Consider the following 18,620-nt stretch of genomic DNA (forward strand, 5'->3'; position numbering starts at 1 on the left):
GCAAAGCACGCAGAAGTGGACACCGCCCAGGAACATCTATGAGGCAACCATGGATTCCAGAAATTGAAGACAAACTCATGTCGCTCTAGAAGGGGGGAATCCTGGGTACATAGGTTCTGCCAGTGGAATACTGACAGACAGACACAGCCCTCAGCCAAGTTGAAGAGAATTCCCAGGTATTCCAGTAACTGTGATTGTCAGATGGCTTTCTTTTTTTGCATGTAATTTGCCACGACAACCATCACTTTGATGCAGGTCTGGGGTGTTGTCGCCAGCTCAAAAGGCAGAGCTGAGAGTTGGTAATGCTGGTCCAGAACATGAAACTGCAAAAAGTTGTGCTGGGCCGGAATAAAGTAAATGTGTAAATATACCTCCATGAGAACCAGAGAGGCAAGAAACTCCCCTGGGTCCATTACTGCAATGACTGAAACCACGGTCTCCACTTGAAAGCGTGGAACCTTGAGAGCCATATTTCCGAACTGAAGATCTTCTGAGCCTTTCTGGGCATAAGAAAGTATGTAGAGTATCTGCCTGAGCCTGAGACGCCTGGCTCTAGAGCTTGAATATCCTGCCAGTGCTGAACGGTGGCTGGAATCTTGAGTGCCATGACCGGGCAACCTGTAAGAGTCCATGAACCAAACTGGCAGAGGCTGGGCAAATTCTAGCTTGTAGCCAGATCAAAGAAAATCCAAGACTCATTTGTCAGACATAATGTGCATCGAGGCGGAAAAAAACAGGTAGAGCTGGCCTCCTAAATGAAGAGGAGTATCTCTCGGTCTGGTGCCATTTTGTCTCTTCAGGGACACAGAGGAGAAAGGCATGGAACACCTGAAGCCATATTGTCATCGGTAGCCATGTGAAAAAATCTGCGACATGACATTAGCATACGGTCAGGATTCCACAAAATTAGAATGACCAGAACTCCATGAGGGTCTGGGTCTGCTATCAGGCAGAGCCTTAGGGTAACAGTCCATTCTAGAATCCATGAGGTTATCTAAACCATAGCCAAAAAATAGGTCCTCCTGCAAAAACAGTCCAGCTGACTTGGAAGTGGAATCATCAGTCCGCTGCCTAAACCAAAGCATTCTGCAGAGAGATGGAGTACACTGACACCTCTGCCAAACACACATAACCAAAAAAGTGGAGGGGGATACACCGCCTCACTCCAGTATCCGCATTTGAGAGAAAGTGGCTCATGAGACAAAAGACATTGCCTAAGCAACTTTAATACCTAAAGCAGCTGCTGCGTCAAAGAGTTTCCTGAGGACCACATCCACATGGCGGTCCTGCATATCCTCTAACACTATACCACCTACACTGGGGAGACAGGTAAGTTAAGCCACCTGCACCACCAAAGAAACCATCCTGGACTAATCCAAAAGCCATTGACACTCCTGTACCAGATGATACCAGCGTGACATAGCTCTAGCAATTTTCAGGGCACCCTCCGGAGAGGCAAACTGCTCCGAGACCAGAACGCATGTATCAGAATGCCAGGGGAAGATAGAAGACTGCAAGCACACATCACAAAGCCAGGAGGAATAAGTAGACAGAGCTGGTTGATTGACCAAAATGATAACCTGCAAAGATGCAGAAATAAGATCCATCAAAGCCGCAGACTCAAATAAGTGCAGGTTAGTGAGAGCATTTCCAGGCTCCAAAATCCCCAGAGGGATTCTCAGATCCAGCACAGAGTCCCTGATCTCCCACCTCGGGAAGCGCAAGTCATCAGCATCAGGATCCTCCAGAGTAGGGTCAGTCAGCGCAAGCACAGAGACCGAGAGAAGCAAAGATGTGTCCAAAGAAGCAACATCATGGAGGTGGATTGGGACTGCACAGGGGAAGAATACTGGTTCTGAGATTCAGACCACAAAAATTTCAAAAGTCAGAAGAAAGTGTCCAGTTTTTGGGGCACAGAGTCACCTTTAGGTGACTCAAATTTGTGTTTCTTAAGCTGTGATAGATCTGCAGCCTGGTGGATGGAATTATCAGCCGTGCCAAGTCCCGAAAGTCACAAAGGCCGCCCTGCTGGGCTAGCTGAACGTTTCGGAGAGGCTAAGCTGGATACTGCACCCCACCGGCTGTGCCATGTGGCAGTAAATTTGTATAATCCTGGCAAGAATTCACATGAGAAGAGCCCAAAGACTCCATCCCAGCAAGATTCTAGGCAAAATTTGCAGTTTTGAAGATGCAGGGAGCTTTAGAAAAAAAAAATTGCTAAAAATTCAAGATGGCTGCTGTCAAGAAATTAATGCCAAAATCACAATATTTGGGACTTTATTATAGAAACATAGAAACATATAAGATGACGGCGGATAAGGGCCATAGCCCATCAGGTCTGCCCACTCTACTAACCCACCCCCAAGTCTACTATCCTAGGGATCCCACTCCTGGTGACAGGTTCCCTTGGCTTAACCCTCTAAGGGATCCCACATGGGCATCCCATTTGCTCTTAAATTCTTGCACGCTGTTTGCCTCGATCACCTGTACCGTGAGCTCATTCCAAGGATCAACCACTCTCTCGGTGAAGAAATATTTCCTGGTGTCGCCATGAAATTTCCCGCCCCTGAGTTTGAGCGAATGCCCTCTTGTGGCTGAGGGTCCTTTGAGAAAGAGAATCTCTTCTTCCATCTCGATATGGCCAGTAATATACTTAAACGTCTCGATCATGTCTCCTCTCTCCCTACGTTCCTCGAGCGAGTACAGCCGCAAATTTTTCAGCCTTTCCTCGTACGATAGATCCTTGAGCCCCGAGACCATCCTGGTGGCCATCCGTTGCACCGACTCTACTCTCAGCACATCTTTTCGGTAGTGTGGCCTCCAGAATTGCACACAGTAATCCAAATGAGGCCTCACCATGGTTCTGTATAATGGCATTATGACTTCAGGCTTCCGGCTGACGAAACTCCTGCGGATGCAACCTAACAACTGTCTTGCCTTAGATGAAGCCTTCTCCACATGATCAGCAGTTTTCATGTCTCCGCTAATGATCACTCCCAAGTCTCGTTCTGTTGAAGTTCTAGCTAAGGTTTCACCATTCAAGGTGTAAGTTCTGCACGGATTTCTGCTGCCGAGGTACATGATCTTGCATTTCTTAGCGTTGAAGCCCAGCTACTAGGTCGAGGACCAAAGCTCCAACAAATGTAGGTTCTGTGTCTAGTATACTATCGGGTGAATTGCCATCTCTCACTATATTGCATAGTTTGGCGTCGTCAGCGAATAACGTTACCTTACCTTGAAGCCCCTGAGTTAGGTCACCTATGAATATGTTGAAAAGGAGCGGGCCCAAGACTGAGCCCTGCGGTACTCCACTGGTCACCTCCGATGTTTTAGAGAGGGTACCGTTAACTACCACCCTCTGAAGTCTGCCACTCAGCCAGTCATTGACCCATGTAGTTAGTGTTTCTCCCAGCCCCATTGATTTCATCTTGCTCAACAGCCTGCGATGAGGAACACTATTGAAAGCTTTGCTGAAGTCTAGGTATACGATGTCCACGGATTTTCCCAAGTCTAACTGTTTTGTTACCCAGTCAAACAAGCTGATGAGATTGGATTGGCAGGACCTACTCTTGGTGAATCCGTGTTGATTGGGATCCCGTAGATTCTCCTCATCCAAGATTGCGTCTAATTTACGTTTGATAGTGTTTCCATGAGTTTGCATACTATTGATGTGAGACTCACCGGTCTGTAGTTTGCAGCCTCTGCCCTGCAACCCTTTTTGTGCAGTGGAACAACGTTAGCTGTTTTCCAGTCTATGGGGACTCTCCCCGAACTTAGGGAGAGATTGAAGAGTCCTGATAGCGGTTCTGCCAGGACATCACGCAGCTCACTGAGCACCCTGGGGTGTAGAATGTCCGGTCCCATGGCTTTGTTCACCTTGAGTCTTGCCAATTCATAGTAGACGTCGCCAGGTGTGAACTCGAAATTCTGAAACGGGTCTTCCACGCTGAGCCTTGCCTGCAACTGCGGACCGTGCCCTGGTGCCTCGCAGGTGAAGACCGAGCAGAAGTATTCATTCAGTAGTTCTGCTTTATCGGAATCTGATTCTTCGCAGTTCCCATCTGGTTTTCTAAGGCATACTATCCCGTCTGTGTTCTTTTTCCTATCACTAATATACCTGAAGAAGGATTTGTCCCCTTTCTTCATGTTCTTTGCCAGAGTCTCTTCCACTCGAAGTTTGGCCTCCCTGACTGCCGTTTTGACCACTGCAGACCTCGCCCTATGTTCTAGTTTAGCTTCCCTAGTCTCCGTTCATTTGTAGGAAATAAATGCTTTTTTCTTCTCCTTGACGAGGTGCGAGATTTCTTCGGAGTACCATTGGGGTTTGTTGTTTCTCCGCCGTTTGTGTATTGATTTAATGTAGAGGCTTGTCGCTTCATGTATGGTAGATTTCAGGCTTCCACATCATCGGTCGTAGCTTGGTTCTGCAGTGTCCGGTGGACGAAATGTCCCATGCGTTCGAAGTCAGTGCCTCGGAAGTTGAGTACTTTTGTTTTTGTGTTTGATCTAGGGAAATCTTTCCTGAGGTAGAACCACACCATGTTGTGGTCGCTGGAGGCTAGCGTATCTCCTACCGAGACCTTCGAGACGCTATCCTCGTTGGTGAGTACCAGGTCCAGGATCACCTGGGCCCTAGTGGGTTCCAATACCATTTGTTTGAGTCGTGCTCCCTTTATGGATGTTAACAGTCTCCTGCTGCCACTGGTTGTTGCTGAGTATGAGTTCCAATCTGCGTCAGGCATGTTGAAGTCCCCTAGCAGAATAGCGTCTCCCCGTAGAGTGATATTCTCTATGTCTTCAATTAATTTGGAGTCTTTGTCTTCCAGTTGTCTTGGAGGTCTATATACTACACCAAGATACAGGCATTTTTCCCTGCCTCTGGCCAGGTTCACCCAGAGGGATTTCCCGGTGTACTTGACATCTGTGATTCTGGTAGTTTTGATGTCTTCTTTAATGTATAATGCCACCCCTCCCCCTGACTTTCTCTCTCTGTCCTGATGAAATAAGTTGTATCCCGGTATAGCCATATCCCACCCATGAGAGTCTGTGAACCAAGTTTCGGATATTGCCACCACGTCAAGGTCGGCATTCATTATTTCGGTCTCTAATTCTAGAATCTTATTGCCTAAACTGTGTGCATTAACATACATAGCCCTCCATATCCCGTGATTGCTAATCCAAGAGTCCAGTTAGTGCAAGCCAGAACAGATTACTTCTTATGACACGGATAACGATGCAGTTAATTACAAAAAATTGGAAAAACTGGGATAGACTGAATGTTAACTTTTGGTAGGAAAATCTGTGTCAATTTTATAGATATGAGCGAATGAATTTGGAACTGGGACATTATACAAAATTTAAAGATACTTGGGGGTCCATTAGCGAAATTTGTAAAAACTGATCACTAGTATAAGCCTTTAATTTCTAAAGGAGTTTCACACACATACAGGGTGGGTGGGAGGGGGGGGGGTGAAATGTACTTGTATTATTATTTGTTAGATATAAGTGCAGTTTTATTGTACCATTTGTTTATATATTATATTGCACTTTGTATTTGTTTTAAAATTATTAAAATAATTATAAAAAAAACATTTTTCACACTTCCTAAACTATAAAAATGGCAATTTTAGGATTTTTCAGGGGGGAACACAGGGGAACATTCAAAACCCCACTTTTCAAACCTCCCTCTGTCAGCCTGTATACTCACTGTTACCTGAGAAAAGCTGTGCTGCAACCTGCTTTCAGCTCTCTTACAATAGCTGGATGAGAAATTTCACTGTCACAATGCTGGGAATGGTTCTGGAAAGCTGATCATCGGGCTGCCAGTCAGACTCCTATGTTTGACTACACCTCCACTCTTACGGACTACCAGATGCGCACCAGGATGAACAAAGGTGCGACGATGCAGCCGTTACCCTGCGAGACCCAGCCAAGCCTCCTAAGGGCACCTAACAGCCTGCGCTCGATCTCTGATTAACAGGAGGTGAGACTACCTCAGGGAAGGCCCTGAAGTCTAGAGAAACTATGCAGGCTGGCTAACTACCCAGTAGGATCGGTCTGTCAGCTACAAACCAAAGTCTGTGAATTCTCAAGCTGGCAGAGCTTCAAATTCTCTCCAAGCACTAAATTGCCTGAAAAAGAAACAAAATTACATCAAGTTAAAAATAATAAAATGGGGAGAGCAGAACAAACACTCCTGCAGTCATGCATGTAAAAGAAAAAACTGAAGGTGGAACTAGAGAGCCCAGTGAAGTATAACGGAGGCAGAGTAAAAATCCAAAGTGGATTCCTTCTGCAGGAGCATGGTGGCTAAAGGGAAATAACCCTACTGTCCAGAATGTCTTGCCTATTGCACTGGAAAGGCATTTCTGAAAAAGTGTTAGGATTAAGTTGGGCAAAACACAAAATATATAGCTTCCCAGCTAGATCAATGCCCAAATGTTTGTAATATCCATTCCAAGGATATATTAACTTTCCATTTTTAAGTGTACCACACCTAAATGTTTTCAAATCCATTTTGATTTCTAACAAAGAGAATGTTCATGATGCACAGTTCCAAGAGGGCTCAAATGCTATTTACTGACACAAGAAAAACAGGGGTCCTGTTATTTAAATTACCCTCATATTATGAAGAAAATATCTTTTTATTTAAACCAAAAATCATTTTCTCTCAGCAGCACATTAGAATGCCATTTGCCCATGGCAAACAATTTCATTAATGCCAACTAGGCTTAAACACTATAGTGTTAAACACTAAAGCAAGGCTTTGTTATAATATTCCCAAATATATGTAGTGCACAATCCCTACATATGGCACATGCTTGAAATGAAGCAATCCAACAGCAACAGTCTCTGTAAGAATTTCAGCTAGCACTTGAATAAGATTCCAGTTCTTAGATCAATATGCTGAAATTTGTGAGGAAAAATAAAAATTTTGGTCAAATCTGTTTTGAGTCAAACAATATTAACTCAGAGCATTCATTATGTTTATGTTTCTTGGTGAACAAAAATAAAGCAAAAACTAGGCCTGTATATTAAACTCAAACATTTTAATTTTTCACAGAAACACAGAATCGCAGCTCCTATCTGTGCCTATTGCTTTTGTTATATAAGATCTTAAAGTGCTGCAGCTGCTCTTGATGACCTGAGACATCCTTCTCTGGTACAGGCTTTCCCATGGTTAGGTGCAGATTTTGTTCTTGACATGGGGTATCCAGCAGACTGTGACAAATCATGAGCCAGCGTGCCATCGGTGGATAAGAATCTGAAACCAAATTTATTAATAGCAAATTCCAGTCTCTTCATGAGCTCTGTGAAATATTGCATACTTAAGGCCATTGTATGATTAGCATTTACTTGTTCAGCATGCAAAGTCAGGGTACGATTAGCTAGAATGTCTATATTACGGGTCAAAGAAAGCACTCCAGAATTAGCTCTGAGAACAGCATAGTAAATCCTTTTCAAATGTTTGTTTCTAGAAGCTATTCCAGATGCCACCAGACTGCATTGCTGCTGCTGGGCTATAAGAAGTTCTTTCTCTGGGTCTTTCATTTTCTGATTTGACTGAATACTAGGCTGAATTGGTTTGAATAACGTCTGAGCTTGGATGGTTGATTCCGGGTCCACATCTAATTCAGTTGCCTCATCTCCTTCAGGCAACTTTTCCTGTAAGGTTGCCAGACTGGAATCTAGGCCTCCGTTCTGGTCGACTGATGAAGACAATGCTAAATGGAAAAAAAATAATAAAAATAGCAGTTACGAAGAACAATGTTTCCACCACCCCCAAAATGATTTACATAGGAAACATTCATATGTAACTCACAATAATTTTGGTTTGTTTTCAGTTCATAAACATTTAACTTAACTTACCTAAGTTGTTCTGACTTTCATATAATTCACCTATCCTTATCTCTGAAATCATTCCATCTGCAGAAGGTCCCCAACAAAACAATACTATAGTAAAAGAATTCACACGTCTAGTTTCTTGGGAATGACTTCTCACTATTAGCTTTCCCTTTTTTTTTTCCATATTTGAATATTATGGCAACCCTATTTCAAATCATCATAACCCATGATCTCATTTAAAACATATCTGGAAGTAAGTGCTTTTCTTTGTTTGTTTACATTCCCTTCTGCTAAATTATGCTGTTATAAAAGGTTTCTTGAGAGAACTCTCTCTTTCCAGGCTGCTAAACTGAATGCTTGGTTTGGAAAAATTATGCTAGGAGCTTCCTCCTATCTTGATTTTAGAAAATTATTGAAGACCCAATTATTTGATAAATTTGTATCCTAATGCATTCTGTTGTCTTTTAAAATTTTATGCATTTCTTATGTTTTACTATCTGATGTATTTCCATTTTAAATTGTATTCTTCACTGTATGTTCAGTTTTACTTGTTGTGAACCGCCTAGACCCATTCCTGGTTAGGCGGTATATAAAAATAAAATTATTATTATTATTATTATAGATGCCTCAACTAATATTTGCAGTATTATTTCTAAGGGTTTCAAATATTTTGGGCATTACTTTTCCAATAAACATAAAATAGGATATATTTTTCTGTTGTTTAAGGCATGTTTTGCCTAAGCATAACTCCATCTGTTTGCTTTCCATACACATAGGTACAAAGACATACACACAAACACATGCTTCACACAGCACCTGTCACCATAATGCAAAGCTTCTCAAACTATGGGCTGGGACCCCAATTGGGGTCACAACTTAGGTGGACTCTCCACAGGTGAATCATTATTCTGTACCTTCAAAGGAGGAGGGCACCACACAATTTTACTTGGCCACTATCCTGGGGTTCCAGCCACAAAAAGATGGACAAGTATTGCCCTAATGAGACATGCTTTACCATGTCTTTCCATGCCAAGTCCATGAACAGACATGCATGAGTTTGCAAACTAAGGATGGGAAAATGCATTTTATGCCTACCCCGATTCTATAAAGTTGGATGCCCAAATTTCCAACTAGTATGCAAATTTGGCACACAAATTACAGAATAATGCCAGTTGCACATCTAAACTAATTGTTAAATTAAGCATCAGTTGGCATTACGTACCAATAATAGCCTTGAAGTGCTACTTAGGCACTTTTATAAAGTGTCAGATTCAGTAAATGGTTCCCAAAGGTAGGTGCTGGACAGATCCATGATAAATTAGTGTTCTGCAAAAGGGAGGTATGTACTTTGAGGAATATTTGCTTAGTGCAGATATTGTGACTAAAACTGGGTGCTGGGTTTATGCCTGTTGAAACTTGATTTAATGGCAGCAGCCAACTTAGGTGTGGATATGACACACGTCTGGGAATGCGCACCGATCTGCCCGTAATCCTCTCATAGCTCTGTCCCTTTTGAATTGCATGCTATGACATTATAGCATATGTTAGAGAATAGCAACTAGGGCAGATGCATGTCCAAATCCAAATTGGTGCCAAGTCAGTCCCAATTAACCCCAATAACTGTTAGAAACTAACTAACAAGCTCGAAAATGCATTAGGGATCTGCGCCCCAATTTGGCCACCCAAGTTTGGCTGATCTATGCAGAATGTAGGAGATTGCACCTAAATGCTGTAGTGCACAACTACAATGGGGCTATGACCAAGTGTGGGTCAGGGACATGTCTTGTAGTTGCATTTACAAGTTACAGAATATTATCACTTATGCACGCAGCTGCCACTTTTAGGCATCAGCATTTACACCAGCCTTTGACACGGTACAAGTGCTCGCGTCTAAAGTTAGGCATGCCATATTGACCTATGCCCTTTTCTAAGATGGCAATTTACTGTGCAGTTACCATTACAGTAAGGGTGCATAGCACCCCTATTTTTGTACAAACTACCCTTAAGTGTGCACTTCTCACTTGTTAAATCAAAGCTCTCTGATATATGTGTAGTATTCTCTCTCATTTTTTAAACACCAAATAAACTCTGATCATAGAGAAAGCTTCACAATGGCAATGGAGACAACATAGCAGTAAAGCTTACTGCATTAATTAAATATATCCCACGTAAAAGTAAAGCATTAAAATAAATGGGTGCAAGTCCATTACCATAAGATGTTGTACTGAGGTTCTGAAGGAACTGTGTTTTCTTTCATCTTTCCCAACTGCTGCTCTTCCTGGGGATTCTATCAGCTGGTCCAACACAGCTTTCCCTGTCTGGGTTCTTGTCCAGCAGCAAAAGGGGGAAGCAATCGGTGCGATGCAGCACGGCCCCGACGTGGTCACAAGCGGTGGACTAATGCCAGCGTCGGATGATCTCCTGTGACCTGCCCGTTCTCGCCCTCTCCTCGGCAGACTTGCCCTCCTACAGCTGTGTTGTTGGACACATCGAAGGGAAACTGGACTTCATTTCAGGGGTCTGCTGTCAGCGGCGCCTGGCCTTGCCTGTCCGGTGACTGGTGTCATTGGCGTGGTTCCTGGTCCTGCTTCTTTGGTGCCTCGGAGACTTTTCTTTTTAATTTATCTTCTTTCATTATTTCTATTTCTTTGATTTTTGATCTTGGAAATGTATTACATATTTTTATTTTAATCAGCTACTTTAGCTAGATTGTGAGCTTTCAGGACAGATAGGGTAGTTTTTCTCAAGTACCTAATTTCATTTTAGTTTGATACATTGTAAACTGCTTAGGTCAGTAAAATGCAGGAGCAGTATATCAAATCTTAAATAAACAAACATACTGAGGGCCATCTCTATCACAAGGCAGACTTGAGGGGAGGGAGGGGATCAAGTTTCAAGTTTATTATTTCTCTTGATTAATCGCTTAATCAAAATTCTAAGCGATGAACATTTAAAAATACATTCAATGGGAGACAAACAATACAAATTAAATAATAACATCGGGTAATACTCAGTACATGTTCTCATTACATAGGGTAAGATAGGGTTTTGAAATATAATTAATTAAAGAAAAGCGAAACAAAGGAAAAACACAATAGGGAATCATATAACACTAAAACATAGAATAATAGAATCACTGGCTTTTGAATTATTGAATTAAATATTAAAAGCATCGTTAAAAAGAAATGTTTTTAGATTACTTTTAAATTTTCCTAAATCCTGTTCCATTCTTAAATAAATTGGAAGAGCGTTCCAGGTCTGTGGAGCGGTTACTGAAAAGATAAACTGCCGTCTGGTATTAATAATCTTCAAGGAAGGAATGGTCAATAAATTTTGCTCGTTAGATCTTAAAGTTCTGCTTGGATGATATGGTATTAATAGCTTGTATATGAATGCTGGAGTCTTGTAAAGTAAAGATTTAAAGATAAGTAAACAAAGTTTGTATGTTATCCGATGGATAACTGGAAGCCAATGTGCGTTTTTTAGAAGGGGTGTAACGTGATCAAATTTTCTGGATTTAGTAATGAGTTTTATGGAAACATTTTGAATAATTTGTAGGCGTTTGAGTTCGGTTAGTGATATACCTTTAAAGAGAGCATTACAGTAATCTAATTTAGAAATCACTAAAGAGTGAATAAGAATGTTTAACGATTTTGGACATAAAAATTTTGAAATAGATCGAATCCTGCGTAATCTGTAAAAGGTGGTTTTAACAGTATTACTGATATGTTCATGGAAATTCAGTTTGGTGTCAAAAATCACCCCTAAGATTTTTATTTTATTGACTATTTGTAGGGGCACACTTTTTATGGTGAGAGGTGCAATGAGAGTAGAATTTTCTTTCCATGGGAAGAGCATCACGTTTGTTTTTTTGATGTTAAGAGCCAGTTTATTCGTATTTAGCCATTGATAAACCTGGTCGAGTTTCTCACTGATCTCTTGGATATCAGAAATTTTATTGGAATCTATCGGATGCAGGAGCTGAATATCATCTGCATATGCAAAAATTTGAAAACCCACGGATTGACATAGGGTAATTAAAGGAGCAAGGAAAATATTAAATAATAATGGAGAGAGAATAGGCCCTTGAGGAACCCCATAAGTAGTAGTAGTAGGATATGGCGGTGTGGGCTCTGGCATGTATGAGCTTTCTACAAAGAATGCAAAAAATCCCAACTATCAACTATTAAGGCCCTGATTCTGTATAGTGCATCTAAAGTTAGGCGTGATTTGGACGTCTCCAAAGGCGCAATTCCACAAAAGTTAGACGTCTTTTACAGAATTGCGCTCATTGTGAGTTTGACGTTCACATTTGTACACGTCCTTTATAGAATCACATTTTAGGCGTAAGTTAGACATTCAGAACAAAGTCTATAACATTGTCATGTTTCATTATTATGACGTTATAAGACTGGCGATTTTATGTTGCTTTTCATCAAAATTGTATGCTGTGAAATGCTGGCACCACTATAGTTTATTTTTTTAACTGGTTTAATCTGTTTTTAATGTCTCTTCTGTCACAGGGAGTGAGTGGGATTTGAACCAGAAATGTGAGTGAGCTAGTGAGCTGTATAACAATTGTAAAACTAGGTCTTATAGGCATTGTAAAGCAGGTCTACTTTTGAGCGTGGTTTGGGCAATCGATAGGCGTAAGTCAGGTAGACAGGACTTAGGCGGGCTTTGGACGTCTCCAATGCATTTCGCTAAATATAATTTTTATTTTTGCTTTATTAAGCTCAAAATACATGTAATAATGTACCACATAAACAGGGCACATGAATTCAAAGATATTGCATACAAAACCTTCTATTTGTGTGGGAAACAGCAATGGCATTTGCTAATTATAGGAAAAGATCCATTTACTGAAGCACAGCACATGAAGAATATAGCCTTATATGTCTTGCTAAAAAGCTACCCTTTTTTTCAAAATAAAGAGTGCTGCAATGAGCTAATTCTTGAAAGAGCTGTATTAAGCAAGCAAAGCACATGAAAACCAAGTCGAGCCTTCTCAGAAAGATGACTCAGTATACAAAGTTAAGCTTTAGTTTAGTTTAGATAACTTCATTTCCAAAATGATAAAAAACAGAAAAAAGAGATACACACCTCAGCATGGCTTGTAGTTCATTTAAAATGGATGTCTCCAGCTGCACAATGGTGACCTCATTGTGAAATCATCAAGGTGCACCTGGAAGGTAGAATGCCACTAATAAAATAGGAATATGTGCTGGGGGAGCTGACCATACTTGAGATTCAAATCCATAACCTTTGGACAATGAAAGCAGTGCTCTAAACCACTGAGCTAGAGTTGCTTTCTTTCAGGTGGCTCAGATATGATACCTGAGGAGATCATACCTTAGAATATCCCTAAGGTATCATATCACAGGGCAGGAAGAGCCACCTGAATGGAAACTGCTGTAGCTCAATGGGTAAAAGCCCTATTCTCAACTTTCAAAGGTCATGGGTTCAAGTATAATAAATTATATGCAATAAAAGATACCGTACCGGTTTCTACACACATGATTAGGAATCCTTCAGCAAGCAAGTGAAACACGCTGAAAACACCATTTAACCACTCAACAAGGCCTTGTTTCACCGTACTCGGCTGCTTCAGGGATTTACACACGCTAAATCTTCCCACAGTGCAAGGTGAGAAGTAGGAAGATTTAGTGTGTGTAAATCCATGAAGCAGCAGAGTGTCTTCATTGGCGTCATCTCCATTCCCATTCCCCCACAGTATTCACATCATTGTCAACAATTACATCATTGTCTCAGGTACAAAACCTCTCTCTGTGATATACCAGAAAACAGAAAAGAGAAGTCTCATGCTTCTTGATGATGTCATGACAGTGTCACTGGGGAGTGCTTTCAAATATGTTGGATGGTCAGATTAGTGAAAATCAGATAATCAAAGACTGTACTGTATTAAGATTTAGAAAGCTGACAAAAGCATGGCTTTTCACTTTATTATTCCCAGACTCCTAAGCTCCAGTAGTTTTATAGAAGGCTGGTAGATGCTAACAATTTTAAATGTACTTAAAAGTTTAAAAATGGTTGCATTTACTGTATTATAGGAAAATGGCTGCATTTACTGTATTATAAGAAAAAAAAATAAATAAGTGGTAAGAAACATGTATATAGGGGAAAAAAAATCCATACCTTGTTCAGATTCCTGTGAAATTTCTCTCTCTTTGTGTTCTTCGTTTTCTTTTCTCCACTCCATTAAAATTTCTTTAAGAGACCCTGTAGATTCTGTCTCAAAGACACCATTTAATAGCACTCCACCTGATTCATTTCTAGATTCAGTTCTTGTTGACACAGAAGAAACTGTCTAATTAAAAGTCACAAATGGTGGTTATCAAATCTGTTCCATCATCATTATTAAGCCTCTCAATTTTCTTTCGGGATTACAAAAGCTTTTGAACCACATTGGAACATCTTCTCTAGTTGTCTTGCAATAACATAACTAACAAATTAAAAGTAAAAATAAATAAGAATGGTCATTACTGGAGAAGCTGGAAAAAGTTTTCTATTTACTAATACAGTAGAATCTCAGTTATCTGGTGGATGTCGGATAACTGTAGTCTCTGGTTATTTGAAAGTTACTGTTAAAATAGTTTTGTCTCCCTTTCCACCTCACTCTATCATCTCCCCACCCCCACTTATAGGTCCAACATCTGTTCTTCCCTTCTTTCTGGGTCACTTTCTCTTCCCCCTTCTCCCTCCCTCCCTTAGCCAAAACAGCAGAACTGGTCCTGACAACCCCCTCCCTCCCTCCGTTCCCAAAGCAACAGAGCTGGTCCTGACAACTCTCCCTCCCTCCTCCTCCTCCTCCTATTTATTATTTCTAAAGCGCTGAAAGGTATACACAGCGCTGTACATTTTTAACATACAATAGACAGTCCCTGCTCATAAGAGCTTACAATCTAATTTAGACAGGACATTTTGGGGTTGGGGAGATTATGGTAGAGGAAATGATACAGTGGGTATAGGCATCTGACAGCAGTGAGTGGGAGTTAAGAGTTGAAAACAGATTCAAAAAAGTAGGCTTTTAGCTTGGATTTGAACGCTGCTAGGGGTGGAGCATGACAAATTGATTCAGGCAGTCTGTTCCAGGCATACGATGCTGCAAGAAAGAAGGGAAGGAGTCTGGAGTTGGCAGTGGAAGAGAAGGGTATAGATAAGAAGGGCTTGCCCGATGAACGGAAATCATGGGGAGGAGCATAAGTGAAGCGAGATATTAGGGGGTTTCAGAGCGAATGCACTTGTAAGTCAGCAAGAGGAGTTTAAACTGTATTTCCTTCTTCCCTCTCTCATTTATCCAAAGCTGTAGAGGCAGCCGGTGAGCAGAGGAAGCACCGATAATTAGACTTCTGGCTAGCTGCACATGCCTTCCCACCCACTGCCAGCATACAGGACCATCAGTTCAGTTACAAAGATAAAAAGCCAAACAGGGGAGATGGGCAGGTTGTGAGAAAAAGCACAGTTACTTACCGTAACAGGTGTTATCCAGGGACAGCAGGCAGATATTCTTGACTGATGGGTGACGGCACCGACGGAGCCCCGGTACGGACAATTTTAGAGTGATTGCACTCTAAGAACTTGGAAAGTTCTGGTAGGCCGCACCGCGCACGCGCGAGTGCCTTCCCGCCCGACAGAGGCGCGCGGTCCCCAGTTATGATAAGCCAGCTAAGAAGCCAACCCGGGGAGGTGGGAGGGACGCAAGAATATCTGCCTGCTGTCCCTGGATAACACCTGTTACGGTAAGTAACTGTGCTTTATCCCAGGACAAGCAGGCAGCTATTCTTGACTGATGGGTGACCTCCAAGCTAACAAAAAGAGGGATGGAGGGAAGGTTGGCCATTAGGAAAACAAATTTTGCAAAACAGATTGGCCGAAGTGTCCATCCCGTCTGGAAAATGTGTCCAGACAATAATGAGATGTAAAAGTATGAACTGAGGACCAAGTGGCAGCTTTGCAGATTTCCTTAATGGGCGTGGACCGGAGGAAAGCTACAGATGCTGCCATAGCTCGGACTTTATGGGCTGTGACAGAACCTTCCAGTGGCAGTCCGGTCTGAGCATAACAGAATGAAATGCACGCTGCCAGCCAAATAGACAACGTACGTTTAGAAACAGGACGTCCCAATTTATTTGGATCAAAGGACAGAAAGAGTTGAGGGAACGATCTGTGAGGCTTAGTACGGTCTAAATAGTAAGCCAGAGCCCTCTTACAGTCCAAAGTATGTAAAGCCTGTTCACCAGAATGAGAGTGAGGTTTTGGAAAAAAGACAGGCAGAACAATGGATTGGTTGAGATGGAATTCAGAGACAACCTTCGGGAGAAACTTTGGATGAGTACGCAGAACCACCTTGTCATGATGAAAGACCGTAAAAGGTGGATCCGACACTAGTGCATGGAGCTCACTGACCCTCCTGGCAGAGGTAAGAGCAATAAGAAAAAGCACCTTCCAAGTGAGAAACTTGAAAGAAGCAGTAGCCAAGGGTTCAAATGGAGGCTTCATTAAAGCGGAAAGAACTACATTAAGATCCCAGATAACAGGAGGGGCTTTAAGAGGTGGTTTCACATTAAAAAGACCCCGCATGAACCTGGACACTAAGGGATGAGCTGAGAGGAGTTTTCCATGGATTGGCTCATGAAAAGCTGCTATAGCACTAAGATGGACTCTGATTGAAGTGGACTTGAGGCCAGAGTTTGACAAAGAAAGGAGATAATCCAACAATGTCTCCACTGCAAGGGAAGTGGGATCATAATGATGAAGAAGACACCATGAAGAAAACCGTGTCCACTTCTGATGGTAACACTGAAGAGTGGCCGGTTTCCTGGAGGCATCCAGAATTGAACGAACAGGCTGAGACAAGAGAGTATCATGAGAAGTCAGCCCGAGAGATACCAAGCTGTCAGGTGCAGAGACTGTAGGTTGGGGTGTAGAAGAGTTTCCTGATGCTGAGTAAGCAGAGAAGGATACAGAGGCAGAAGAAAAGGTTCCCTGGAACTGAGTTGAAGTAGAAGGGAGAACCAATGTTGCCTGGGCCACCTCGGACTAATCAGAATCATGGTTGCTTGATCCCTCTTGAGCTTGAACAAGGTTCTCAACATGAGAGGCAGAGGAGGGAAAGCGTACAGGAACAGATTGGACCAATCGAGGAGAAAAGCATCCGCTGCCAGACGGTGAGGTGAGTAGAGTCTGGAGCAGAATAGGGGCAGCTGATGATTGTGAGGAGCTGCAAAGAGGTCTATCTGAGGGGTGCCCCACTGAGCGAAGATGGATTGTAGAGTTACAGGATCGATTGTCCATTCGTGAGGTTGGAGAACTCTGCTGAGCTTGTCCGCTAAGGAATTCTCCTCCCCCTGAATGTAAATAGCTTTCAGGAATAGATGGTGATTTATGGCCCAAGTCCAGATCTTTTGGGCTTCCTGGCATAAGAGGCGGGAGCCCGTCCCACCCTGTTTGTTGATGTAGTACATCGCAACTTGATTGTCTGTGCATAACAGAACAACTTGAGGAAAGAGAAGATGCTGGAAGGCCTTGAGGGCATAAAACATCGCTCTGAGTTCCAGGAAATTGATGTGACGCTTCTTTTCCTGGGCAGTCCAAAGACCTTGAGTTTGGAACTCGTTCAGATGAGCTCCCCATGCATAAGGGGAGGCATCGGTGGTGATGACTAGTTGATGAGGAGGTTGATGGAACAGAAGACCTCTGGACAGATTTGAGGATACCAACCACCATTGTAGAGACTGACGAAGAGATGATGTCACAGATATGTGACGTGAGCAAGGATCCGTCGCTTGGGACCACTGGGTAGCTAGTGTCCATTGAGGAGTGCGCAGGTGAAGACGTGCCAGAGGCGTGACATAAACTGTAGAGGCCATGTGACCCAAGAGAACCATCATTTGCTTTGCTGTGATGGAACGCTGTGGAAGCACCTGCTGACATAGAGAGTGAAGCGTTTGAAGACGATTGGACGGCAGGAACGCTCTCATGAGGATTGTGTCTAAGACAGCTCCTATGAATTGAAGTCTCTGAGTGGGGATGAGATGAGATTTGGGTAGATTGATCTCGAACCCCAGAAGTTGAAGAAACCTGATGGTTTGGTTGGTGGCCAGAAGAACAGTCTGAGATGAATTGGCCTTTATCAACCAATCGTCCAGGTAAGGAAAGACCTGAAGGTGGTGAGAACGCAGGAAGGCCGCCACCACAATCAGACATTTGGTGAATACTCTCGGAGAGGAGGCAAGACCGAAGGGTAGCACCTTGTATTGGTAATGACAACGATTGATCATGAAGCGTAGGTATTGTCTGGAGGCCAGATTGACCGGTATATGAGTGTATGCTTCTTTGAGATCGAGAGAACATAGCCAGTCGCCTTGATTTAGAAGAGGATAAAGAGTGGCTAGAGAGAGCATTTTGAACTTTTCTTTGACCAAACATTTGTTGAGATCGCGAAGATCTAGAATGGGTCTGAGATCTCCTGTTTTTTTGGGGACTAAAAAGTAACGGGAGTAGAATCCCTGTCCCTTTTGATCTAGAGGAACCTCCTCTATGGCGTTCAAAAGGAGAAGGGATTGAACCTCCTGGAGAAGAAGGAAAGACTGAGTGTGCGAAGCAGACTCTTTTGGTTGACTTGGAGGAGGTAGAGTCTGAAAGTTGAGAGAGTAGCCGTGGTGGATGATGTTCAGAACCCACTGATCTGACGTGATAAGTTCCCAACGGCTTATGAAATAAGAAAGGCGTCCTCCTATAGGCTGTGGAAGTTG

At 42.5% G+C, this 18,620-nt stretch overlaps 1 protein-coding gene across 6 annotated transcripts in view; it reads right to left on the reverse strand.

Moving 5' to 3' along the window:
- ZBBX (zinc finger B-box domain containing) overlaps positions 1-18,620 on the reverse strand; it is a 172,473-nt gene that overhangs the window by 94,393 nt on the left and 59,460 nt on the right. For all 6 annotated transcript variants that reach the window (XM_033958619.1, XM_033958621.1, XM_033958622.1 and 3 more), the window contains one exon: positions 14,002-14,173. In XM_033958619.1, the coding sequence (XP_033814510.1) occupies positions 14,002-14,173 (172 nt within the window). The remainder of the gene's footprint in view (positions 1-14,001; positions 14,174-18,620) is intronic.

This window comes from Geotrypetes seraphini, chromosome 9 (assembly GCF_902459505.1).
Source record: "Geotrypetes seraphini chromosome 9, aGeoSer1.1, whole genome shotgun sequence".
Taxonomy (NCBI): Eukaryota; Metazoa; Chordata; class Amphibia; order Gymnophiona; family Dermophiidae; genus Geotrypetes; species Geotrypetes seraphini.